The 11,783-nt window shown below is 54.7% G+C and overlaps 1 protein-coding gene across 2 annotated transcripts; it reads right to left on the reverse strand.

Moving 5' to 3' along the window:
- Positions 1-1,656: 1,656 nt before the first annotated feature.
- On the reverse strand, positions 1,657-8,636 carry LOC121824438 (secreted Ly-6/uPAR domain-containing protein 2-like). Of its 2 annotated transcripts, XM_042265164.2 has the most exons (3): positions 8,585-8,636; positions 5,238-5,336; positions 1,657-1,878 (listed from the first exon to the last, which is right to left on the reverse strand). In XM_042265164.2, the coding sequence occupies exons 1-3, from the start codon at positions 8,634-8,636 to the stop codon at positions 1,667-1,669; spliced, it is 363 nt and encodes a 120-aa protein (XP_042121098.1). In that variant the 3' UTR covers positions 1,657-1,666. The 2 variants fall into 2 exon arrangements, with proteins under 2 accessions (XP_042121098.1, XP_076411817.1); XM_076555702.1 differs by lacking the exon at positions 5,238-5,336.
- Positions 8,637-11,783: the final 3,147 nt, after the last annotated feature.

Below are 11,783 nucleotides of genomic sequence, written 5' to 3' on the forward strand. Positions count from 1 at the left end.
AAAGGAGACTGAGCTCTGTTTCTGGACTATGGGTGCAATGTGATTAGATACTCTAAGCTCTGGCTGCCTTGACCTCCTTACCATGATGAACTGGACCTTGAACTGGGAGCCAAAGTAAACTCTTTCTCCAGCTGCTCTTGTCAGGGTATTTCATTACAGCGACAGGAAAAAAACAGCAGGGGCGAGGAACAGAACTCTCCAGAGTTGAAAGGCTCTGGCTTTACCCTTCAGGAAGAACCCCAGAGGGGATGTGGCATTGGGTGGCCTCAGAGTCCTGGTGATTGTCCATAAGGATGAGGGTTTCCCATGCCACCACCCAGGGGTACGGACTTGTGGGGTTCCTGGGGCACTGTGAAGGGTGTGAGCATCTTGCCAGTAGCAGTATCAGGGACATCACGGCTCAGAGGGCTCTCAGGGGATCCCTGTGAGTCCCCCCACTTGGGAGGTTGTAGAAGTCTGTTCCCTCTGTCTTGGCCAAGGAAACCCAAGAGGCAGAGTGCAAGGCAGAGGCACTGCTCCTATACCCAGGCTTCTGCAGTAAGAATCCCACTCCGCCCTCTCTCAAGTGACCCTGCCTGCCTCTGAGGATGAGGCTGGCCAAGGACCAGAAATCCCCAAGACTCAACACCTTGGATCGAACAGACTGACACATTTATTTTTCTCTTGGGACAGCATCAGTTAAGGGTTGGCAAGATGGTGCTTCCAGGGAGACAAAGTGATTTCCCCATGCCTAGAGAGGATGGACACCTATTCCAATGCCCAAGGTAACCAGCCTCACCCCCACCCCCACCCCCGCATACACACAATGGGCAGTTAGGAGACCTTTTAAAAGCTTATGTTCAGTTGGACAGGAACTAGTAGGGTCCCTGGGCTGTAGAACTTGGCTAACAGATGGAGACCCTGGAAGGCCCTAGTAGGCAGACTTTGATTGGATTATACAACTAGATGCTTGGATGTATGTATATATGGATGGATGGATGGATGGATGGATGGATGGATGGATGGATGGATGGATGGGTGGGTGGATGGATGGATGGATGGATGGATGGATGGGTGGGTGGATGAAGGGATGGATGGATGGATGAAAGGATGGATGGGTGAGTAAATGGTTGTATGGACAGAGAGAATATTGGTGGCCATAGAGTACAAAGAGCTGGAAGGATCCAGTGCCCAAACTTTACAATCATGTCCATACCAGGGTCACTTCATGCATAGAAGAGGCCCAGGGGTCCAGATGGCCATGTACAGGGTCCTCAGGCAAGGAGCGGGTAATACAAAAGCCAAGCCTAATATCTGTTGGATGCTCCTGAAATGTGGGTGGAGGGAGTTGGGGAAACAGCGGCTCTTCAAACTGAGGGTTGCTAGGCACTTCCAGGATTCAGCAAAGGGCTGAGGTCTCATAGAAGGGGGGGGGGCAGCTCTTGGGGAGGTGTGTCCTTGTGCCCTGTTGGAACATTTCCTGAGAAAGGAAGAGAGCTGGAGCCTTTGGGGACAGATGCTGCTACTTCCTTTCTGCGAGAGAAGGGAAGACTTGAGTGTGTCTTGGGGGAAATGGGAAGAGAGGTTAACAGCCTGGCTGGGCGGGGGTAGGATACTTCTGAGGCTGCAAACAGATCCGCCCCCCCGCCCCCCCGCGCCCGACAGCTGGGAAAGGCCACGCAGGCCCTCACCAGGCAGCTCGAAGCAGCGCCCACAGTAGGCTGGCAGAGGCACTGGCCCACAGGGCCCCAAGGCTGCTGGTCAGGCCTGAGGCGGCACTACGGTTGCAATGGTTGCCCTCGCAGCAGAAGACAGAGAGAGCGCGGCCGTCGGAAGACACAGTGCTGTTGGGGCAGGTTGGTGCGCAGGACTTCATGACCAGGATGCCACCAGGGTTGGCTGTGGAAACAGGAGGAATGGCCATGGGTGTCGCGGCCACGGTGCCCACAGTTGTCGCTGCCCAGCCAGCTCTTGGGGGACCCGCAGCCTGGGGCCACATGCTTCGGAGGTAATTCCTGGAACTCTTGAGTGTTTGAAGTGGCAGCATGGGGCGTCTCAAAGGACCTTGTGAACGAGTGTCCTTCCTCGGTGACTCTGGGGACATATCCTCTTTATGATGGACTGGACTTTGTGACACCGGAGGCCAGGGACTGACTTGAAGACTCCTCCCTCCCTCCCTCCCTCCCTCCCTCCCTCCCTCCCTCCCTCCCTCCCTCCCTCCCTCTCTCCCTCCCTCCCTCAGTCTCTGAGTCCCTCAGCTCCATTTTCCCTTTCCTGAGAGATATCTGGTTCTCCAATCCTCTCCTCTCTTTTCCCCACCCCTTCCTTCTCATCTCCTCCAGGAGACAGGCTTGGGCCCCACTTAGCTCTCACACCTCTTGGGACTGGGACGCCCTGGACAAGGCTAAGTGACCATAAAGCTCCCACGCTTGCATGGCAGCCCCTAGGTTTCACAATCCATGAGAAAGTCAGAGGCAGGGCTCGCAAGGGCCCCTGGGAGAGGAGAAGTTGACCTGAGTTGGGGCTGTCTCGGGAAGTACCAGTGTGCAAGACTTGTTCTCTGTCTGCATGCTCATCAGAGGGATGGGTTGCTTTGTGTTTACACACACACACACAGTGGGGACAGCAGAACTCTTGAGAACACACGGCCCCAGGAAAAGCAAGTAATTTCCCTTAATCCGCACTGCGCAGAGGTCCTGGGAGCTGTGATTCCAGACCTGTGAGCAGGGGCCTCTACCCTGCAGTTAGCCCAGACACTTGTATGACGGAGGTGAGATAAGTACTCAGGATGCTTGATCTTTCTATGCCTCAGTTTCCCCACTTGGAGAACACAGACCAAAGGTGGAATTAGCCTTTGCCCCAGCCCTTCTTTGGAGTAATGAGGAATTTGTGGCTTGTTTGAGAGCTGTGCTGGCGTGAAGAGAGTATGGCTACATGTTAGTCACTAGTTGGCAGTAGTTAGTGGCCGAGCTCAGTACCACCTCCGAATAGTCTTTCCCTGGCCTTGGCAACACAGGGAACGGAGGTCCAGAGTGGATCACAGCTGCTCCTGGACAAAAGAGAACCTAACCCTATGGGCACATGCTGCTAGTGGCTGGGACTCGTCCAGACCTAGGAAGCACTGTAAGGACACAGCCTCCTCCTAGGGCAAGAGGGACGCTAGACTTCTTCACATCTTACGGTAAATGCCCAAGTCTAAGGTAGGGGCCTTTGCCATCCCAGATGAAGCAGGAGAGAAGCAGCCTTAGTGGCTGTGTGTGAAAAATGGCTGGGAGATATGGACGCCATGGCAGGGTCTAGAGAGAAGGTTCTGGCGCTGGTACTCCATCTGGTCTCTCTCCCTGGAAACTCAGCCGCTAGATGCTTCTCCTAACCCCAGGGGACTCACACATGGGGCCTGCCGCAGGCTGCTAATGTCATTGTGTCCCCCTTCCCTCCTCACCTCGGGGACAGGGAGATCCTGGGTCTGCCCATTGTCACTTCACTGGACAGGGGCAGGAACAGAAGCCTCTTTCTACCCACAGTGGACTCTCCTACCCAAGGCCAACCCATGTTGCTTCTCCAGAGAACTTCCTGCTGCCTTCTGAGGGCTATCTTTGAACTCTGCTTGACTGTGACCTTTGAGGTCCTGGAGCACAGGAATGCCCCCACATATCTCAGTGTCCCTGCATTCAGCAGATGCCTGGGGAGATGGATGGACAGACTACAGGCCAGATAGACACATGCTCAGCAGGAATGCCCCCACATACCTCAGTATTCCTGCATTCAGCAGACACTTGGGGAGATGGATGGACAGACTACAGGCTGGATAGACAGACACATGCTCAGTAGGAATGCCCCCACATATCTCAGTGTTCCTGCATTCAGCAGACACTTGGGGAGATGGATGGACAGACTACAGGCTGGATAGACAGACACATGCTCAGCAAGGGGCAAGTGCCAGCAAGGACAAAGACAGGGCAGGAGCCCAGGAGACAAGCTCTTGAGCAGGGACAGAACCATGGGGCGCGCTGGTTACCTGCTGACCCTCACTGTTGACCATCTTTGCCTCAGCAGGGCCCCCCCTCCTGCTCGGGTTTTTGCTGAATTTTGGCTCCTGATGTGGCACTCACCCGTTGCTGGGCAAAGATCCCATCCTCACTGTTCTTGCCTTGTGCCCTGGGCAACTGTTGGGCCTGCATCCCATTAGCTGTTCGTCTCTTGCAGCACACTACTATGGAGAGCTAACAGCAGCTACCTCTGGGCAGGACGCTCCTCTGCAGAGCAAGGAGGGTCCTGGAGGCAGCGGAGGAGTAGCTGATGATTCCTCCTAGAGCCCCTGACCGAGCATCACAGGAACCAGCCAGGGTGCAGACCAGAGTATCACGCAGGGTCTGGGCTGGGTGAATGCGTGATTCTACCAGGACAATGCCTCTTCATAAATTAGGGGGGCTCCAAGTCTGAGCTAGAAGTGCCTGGGTTACCACTGGGATTTGTGGGCAACTGTGTTCTGATGGACAGACCAGGCCACCGTGAAGCCACCTGGTTTCCTTCCCCTCCTCCCAGAATAGGATCTTGGAGCAAGCTGCCTAGTGACCATAGCAACTCCCATTCACCGGAACCAGTGGTCTCGTGATCCAATTCCAAATGGCAGCAGCAAAGAGAGTTCCCCCAAACCCTTCCAGACCTAGAGGTGACACTGTCCTTAGAGTCAGAAAGGTTCGTCAACCTGTCTGATACGCCCATGCATTCTTCTGGGGCCACTTCAAGTACGTGACTCCCTGCCTCCAGCTACCCCAGCACCAAGCCTGAACCCCATCACAGCCCAACACACAAGCTCTAGGCCCCAGCTCAGCCCCACTGCTCCGGAGAGAACCAGGTGCACGGTGGGACACAAAGGAGAGGGCCTGGTCAGGGAAGAGAGAGCTCTGGTCAGCAGCAGGATTGAATTCTAGAGTCATGGCAGGGTACCCAGGGGCAGAGGCTATGGTCAGCTGATTGGAGACAGGGATGTGGGTGAGCAGGAAAGGTCCAGAGGGGCCTGGAATACCAGGGTGTGACGTCAGTATCTTCAACATGCCAGCCTGTATCCAACCCTCCTCCCACCTGATTAGCCCTAGTTTAAACTGTGAACCAGAGAATGGTGGTGTCCCTAGAATCTGGAGTGGGGACACCGAGAGCTTCCGACGTGGAGGGTGGACAGAGGTGAAAGGGGGCCAGGAAGTGCTTGTGTGGCGCTGCTGGGGCAGGATGGGGCCTGCGTGGCCCAGGGTACTCACTGGCCCGAGTGATCACACAGTACTTGTCCGTCAAGGCGCACTCCACGAGAGACTCGCAATTCTCGTGCCCACAGCACACGTGGCAGTACAGGGCCCGGGCTGGGGGGAAGCACAGGCCATCAGTCTGGGCTGAGGCTGGGGCTGGGGCCAAGTGCCCAGCTGCCTGCCTAGTGGCCCACACAAGGTCATACTCTCTGATCCTCCTCTCCATCCAGGAGTTCCCCCAGTCCTCTGGGAGGGTCCGATAAAGCCAGGAATTCCATGGTAGTGATTCAGACCTGCTCCTCCCTCTGTCCCCTCTGGCCCTGTGTGTGTCAGTATCAAAGTGTCAGCTTGAGTGACAGGCAAGTGTGGGGTATGATGGCATGCTACCCTCAGGCTAGACTCAAAGCCCTTCTGCCTAAAGCTTCCCTGGCACCTATGAACTCCCACACTTATCTGCCTCTCTGCTCTGTATTTATCTCTCTGTCAAGGAGACTGAGAACATTAGTGAATATAGGAGAGCCTTGTCGGCTAAACCAAGGGGAGATCAGACAGGTAGGCAGACGGGTGTATGTATGTACATATGAGTGGGTAGGTGGATGGATGGTTGTGTGGATGGGTGGGTTGGAGAAGGGGTGAGTGGATGGACAGATGGGAAGATGGATGGATGTACAGTTGGATGAGTAGATAGATGGATGGGTAGAAGGATGAATGGGTTGAAGCATGGATGCCCAGATGGGCAAATGGATGGATGGACAGATATGGGTGTGTGGTTATATGGCTAGATGGACAGATGAGTGAATGGATGCATGTGTGTGAGTGGATGAGCAGAGAAATGGATGGATTGGTGGATGGGCAGATGGATGAAGAGTTGGGTAGTGAAAGGGTGCATGGATGGGTGGGTTCACTGGTAGATGTATGTTTAGATGAACACATAGGTGGGTTGATGGCTAGGTGCATGAATGGAGAAGTAGAGGTGGATGGCAGAAGGGATGAAGCAGAAGGAAGAAATAAAAAGAGGGCTGATTTAGAGCTTCTAATTCTCATTATCCCAACTGCGATCCATGGCGTCCTCACCTATAACATGGGAATAATAGTGTTCTTGGCTTTCTCGGATGATAAAATGTCAGAATTCATAATGCACATGGCTCCTAGCCCCTCCTTCCTAGGAGAGGGCTGAAGGGATCTTTAAGGGCTATAGACAGCTGGCTTCCTTGCCAGGGCTGGCGGGCTCTAATGACTTGTGTCTCTAAGCATCCTTAGGTACTTAGAGCTGTTCATCTGGAGGGAAGGAACAGCCTGGCCCTGCCCCACTCTACCTAAGGCCTATTGGTGGCCCTAACCTCCAGGCTGAAGGCAGAGGCTTCAGCAAAAGGCTGCCAGTGCTAGGGAGTGAGTGGGCAGACTCCAGAGATGGGTGATTGATGGGCCGATGCTGTGTCACTGGCCACAGCTTCTAACCACAAAAAACTGACGGGCCCCTGGAAAGAACACAGGCTTCCTAGGCACGGCTGATTCAGTAGGCAGCGAAACTCCTGTAAGGGCGGCTGGGGCAGAAGGCCAGGATTACTCCATGGTGACTCCTGAGAGACAACATGGTTTGTAAAACAGTAGGGCAGGGCCCCACATCTGAGCCCACACGGGTGGACTTCTCTGTGTGGCTGGGAACAGCTGCATTGGCCAAAGGTGTGGAACGGCAGAAACAAGGCCAGCCTGGAGGGTTGCAAGGACCTCTCAGCTGCCTCAAGACATGCTAGGGGGTCTGGTCAAGAGGCTGGGCTGTGGAGACAGATATCTCTGTGGCCAGGCCTTGGGAGGTGTCCTGTAAGGAGTGTCTTGTAGGAGTTTCACTTAAGGGCATTGAATAGCAGATGTGTTCTCTAGAAGTGTCACACAGGGGAGTGTCCTGGAGGGGTTTTCCTGTAAGGGTGTCAGGGAACAGGTGCCCTTGGCAATGCACACCTGCTTGGTTGGAATTAGATGATCACACCTCCCACATAAGAATCATCAGTGTTGAAGCTGTGGTGGCCCTGTGTTGAGAGTTGGGAGGTGTCTGCGGCACTCCTTTCTGGGATAAGAGATATACATTTCTCAGGTTACAGGGTCTCTGGAACTCTCAGGAAAAATGGCTTCCTCATTGGCAACGTCTCTTGACTATCCTCTCCTACCCCATGCAGTACCTCTGCATACTCGTCTCCGGTCCTGTTTGGCTGGGGAGACACTTCTAGGTTATTCTAGACAAGGACCTCATAGTACCTCAGTTTCCTCATTGTGGTCCCCAGAGACCCTCTGCCCTACAAGCTGGTGAGAGTTCCTCCTTAAGTGTTCAGAGCCCCAACGAGTTTCCAGCAGGCATGGCTCTGCCAGAATGCTATAAGCTCAACCTCTCAGGAAAGCTGAGCCTTGAGGACAAAAGTGCCCCAGCCAGTCAGTGTCTCCACCTTCTGACTCAGCCTTTCCAACCTCCTGCCCGGTAGCTGGCACTGCAGTTTCTGATTGGTGTCCCTGATCTGAGGTCTCGCTAGTATCTTCCTCTCCGTGATTTCTAAGTGATAACCCCAACCTGACCCTGACCCAGACCTCCTCCCTGTTCTCCAGGCCAGCCTCCAGGCCCCTCCCACTGTCCCCCCACCTTCCCACATGGGTACCTGATGGCTAGACTGCTGCCCAAGGCCCTTCTTCCTTTCCTCCGCCCCCTCCCCACGCTCAGGGGAAGCTGATGGGGCTAATTATCCTGGAGATGATAATTATTCCACTGATAATCACAGGCTGAAGTCCATCCCTCCCACTCCCCCGCCTCATTTCTGTCCCTAAACCAGGTCACCAGGGTCAGGGCAGAGTGTTCTAGAGAGGTTGACCCATGCAGCCGGTCTTGTCCATGGCCTTCCCTCCCACCCACCCACCCCCCCTTTTTTTTTAGCACCAAGAATCCTGCATTTAGGAGCAGCTCATCCTGGGAAGAGGGCCACTCTCGATAAATCTCAGGTCCCAGTACTCACAAGTGGTACCCAGGGTACCTCCCCTTCATGCATCTCTGGCTTCTCACCCTAATTTTTATACTAACCCCCTACACACACACACACACACATACACATACACACACACACACACACACACACACACACACACACACACACACACAGAGCCAGAAAGGTACCACATAATATCTAAAGGGAAGAGGTTTCTGAGTCTGGCTGAGCAGGAAGCCACCATAGGAGCCTCCACCTCACTCCCTGAAGCCTCCTCACCAGGCCAGTGCCCCAAATGGTACCCGCTCAGCTCAGAAGCCCCAACCCCCCATGCTCCTGAACCCCTTCCTAGAGGCTGCCTGCCTCCCTTCAAACCAGGGGCAGCCAGTGCCTTACCCAGAGAAGCACACACAACAGCCAGCAGCAGCAACACCAGGAGGGTCCTCATCTTGGATGTCCACCAGCAACTGGCAGCCACCAGGGAGAGGGTGCCTTTATAAGGCCAGTGAGTGCCTGGGGAAACCTGGTAATTTGGCTGGGGGATGAGCTTGGGGTGGCAGGGCTGGCCTGACTCATGTCCCCCAGGCTTCCTCAGCCCCACCTCCAAGGTGCCCCTTGACCTGCCCTTTTGTCCCCAGTCTTCTAAGCCTCCACTTCCGGCAATTACTGAGAGACCCCAGTGACACCAGGGAAAAGAAAGGAGGTCTTCCGTGACAGCCCTGTCTTGTAGTCTGAGAAGAACGTGGCTCTCCCCTGGGGGTCTGAAGACTGGCTTCTCTCTGAGTATCATGGTCCCGTCCCCATCCCCATCCCCCCCACCCCCTCCCCCGCGCACCTTCTCCTTCACATCAGGCAGTCGGAGAGACACCAAACCCAATTTAATGGGAGAAACTGAAGTATTGTGGGCTGAATATGGCCCCTTCAATCTCAATGCGTGCACAGTTCCTGAGGACCAGGTCAAAAGGTTAATTCTAACTTGCAGGTCGGGGCTGAGGCTCTGCCTGCTTAGAGGCTGATCTGGATCACGGAACTTCGTCAGGGCAAAGGTGTACTGCCAGCCTGGTGCATATCCTAGCCCAAGGGGCTCTTTTCTGTCTTCCTCGAGTCTGGATAAAGATGCTGGGGGCCTCATTGGGCTGTGAGTGACAACGGGTCAAGCAGAGGGAGGAGGTGAGGCTGCAAACCCGGGGAAGGGAGGCTGGAGTGTGGAGGAGTGACTCGCACCTCAGCACCAGGGTTGTAGAGTCAGAATCTGACCTTGCTCCCTGTGCCCCAGGCAGCTCTGCAGTCTTATTCGAATGGTTTCTCGGATTCTTTAGAAGCTCCATGGTTTGGGGCATTGTTTGTTTCCACTTTTCTCAGCTTCCAATGGCAAAGAGGAATTGACCTCTGTCAGAGTGCCCTGTGAGGGCTGCGGGGGGAACTGGTCTCTGGCCGCTTCCATGCCACAAGGGCCTCGATAGCCCGCACATCGGAGGTGGTGTTGGCTGAGACCCCTGGTGCTTATCCACATCCACCAGCTCACGTTGCCTCTGAGCCTGGGACTTCCTACATGTGGGAATGATTGTGAGCGAGCGTCCAGGGCCCAGTTGCACACAGCAGCCTCAGCCGTCCCTGGTCCGGAGCTGGGACTCAGCCTCCTGGGATATCATCAAGCTATCTGCCAAGTCTGGGTGTCTCCTACTCTGCCGCCCAGGCCATTAGGAGTGGTGTGATGGACAAAACAGGGTGCCTGGACCCCAGTCATAGCCCTAGAGAAAAAGAGGTAGGCCCAAGGCTGTACCCACAGGCTTAACATTTCCTATGGGTGGACCCCAGATGGGCACCTCAGAGCAGGAGACATATTACCTCCAGGAATATGTAAGCTGCCACTGCCACCTCAAGTGATTTGATAGGACAACCCTGTTCTCTCTCCTCCCAACCTGGACCGACCTGCTTCTTAGCCTCTCTATCCCTGTACCCATGAAGCTATGGGGCTCTGTATGAGAGAGAGAGAGAGAGAGAGAGAGAGAGAGAGAGAGAGAGAGAGAGAGAGAGAGAGAGAGAGAGAGAGAGAGAGAAAGGAGCTTGAGCAGCAGAGGCATCAGGAGTGGGCAAAACTGACACCTCTGCCTGCTCTAGGCAGTGAGCCAACTTCTCAGTACCAGGCTGGGAACCCTTGATGCAGAATGCAAGCAGAGGGGCTTGTGATGGCGCCCGTGTGCCCATGCGTGGTGGGGAGCCACATTAACAGAAGTGATCACGGTCAGATGGCAGCTGGGCCGGGAGCCAGTGGCACTTCCTAGAGAAGCTGCAAGGCATATGCATTGCAAAGTGTGAACGGAATCTTGAAAGGAGAAAGCTTGCCAGTGCGACTCGGAAAACAGGCCAGGATCTCATGGCTTCCAAGAGCTCGGTGCTGGCCATGTCAGCTGGATTGACCAGGGCGGCTCTTGAGTCAGGGTCACTAATTTGGAGATCTGCAAGGACAGTGTGTCCTCTAAGAGGGAACTGATGAATGCTGACCCCAACCAGCCTTCAAAAGGCTTTTAAGGGGCAAAGGTTCTGTGGCCTCCATTGGGTGAGGTGCTACACTGTCCACCCACGGGAAGAGGAGAGCCATAGGGTAGGAGCTGCTGGGGTTGGGCTGGAGTATGCAGGGGCTGCAGCTGTCTGGGATGGCCTCTCGTTAAGGTAATGAGCCACCCGAATCCCACTCAGGTGCAGCTGGATGGGTGCTAGTTAGAGCCTAGACTCTTCTAGCTGGCCCATAATTAACATTTATCTTTCTAGCCTGGCATTAGCTTCCACTCCCAGATGCCAACAGGGGACAGGGCTCCCACTCCTGGGAAGTGCAGGGCAGATGAAAGAAGTTGGCATAGGCTAGCCATCCCTGATAGTCCTGAGGAGTTCAAGCCCACTTCAAAAGAATCCTATGTCCCTGTCAAGAGCCCAAGACCTCCCTGGGAATCAAGGGCCTAGCTCTGTTCTTGGATGCTCTGTCTGGAAACCCTGGCTTCCTCCTACCTTGCCTGCTTGGGACTTGGCAGAGTAGCCTGCTCACGGTGTCTGAACTCACTCTGTGGGAACCAGGCTGCTGATCCAGCACAACCACCCAGAGCTTCATCCCACATGCTAGCTTCAAAAGTTTAACCCCCTTATGTTAGATAACATGGCGTTAGCCATGACCCGTGCCTGCCCACTGATTCACAATAAATTATCCTTCAGTTGCTCAGAATGTCCCATCCAGTGTAAACACTGCGAAAAATTGTTATACCTTGTTAAGGGAACAGTAACAAAGAAGGAGGTCTGGGTGATGAGACAGATATACTGCCCCCCCCCTGCCACACACACACCGTAGAGTGGGTGTTGAGACAGATATGCTCCCCCCCCCCCCCCCCCCGCCCCGCCACACACACACCGTAGAGTTTTGGTCCAGGTGAGTTGCATGCATGGAGGTAGAGTCTGTGGACACAGATACTAAGGGCCAAATGCACTTTATAAACCACAACTCAGGCTCTTGTATGCCCACAGGTCTTCTGCCTGCTACCCCCTGAGCCCCAAAGACACTCCCGGACCTCTCTGTACCTGTTGGACCTGCCAGGTCCCCTCTCAG

The sequence above is a fragment of the Peromyscus maniculatus genome, chromosome 20, assembly GCF_049852395.1.
Source record: "Peromyscus maniculatus bairdii isolate BWxNUB_F1_BW_parent chromosome 20, HU_Pman_BW_mat_3.1, whole genome shotgun sequence".
Taxonomy (NCBI): Eukaryota; Metazoa; Chordata; class Mammalia; order Rodentia; family Cricetidae; genus Peromyscus; species Peromyscus maniculatus.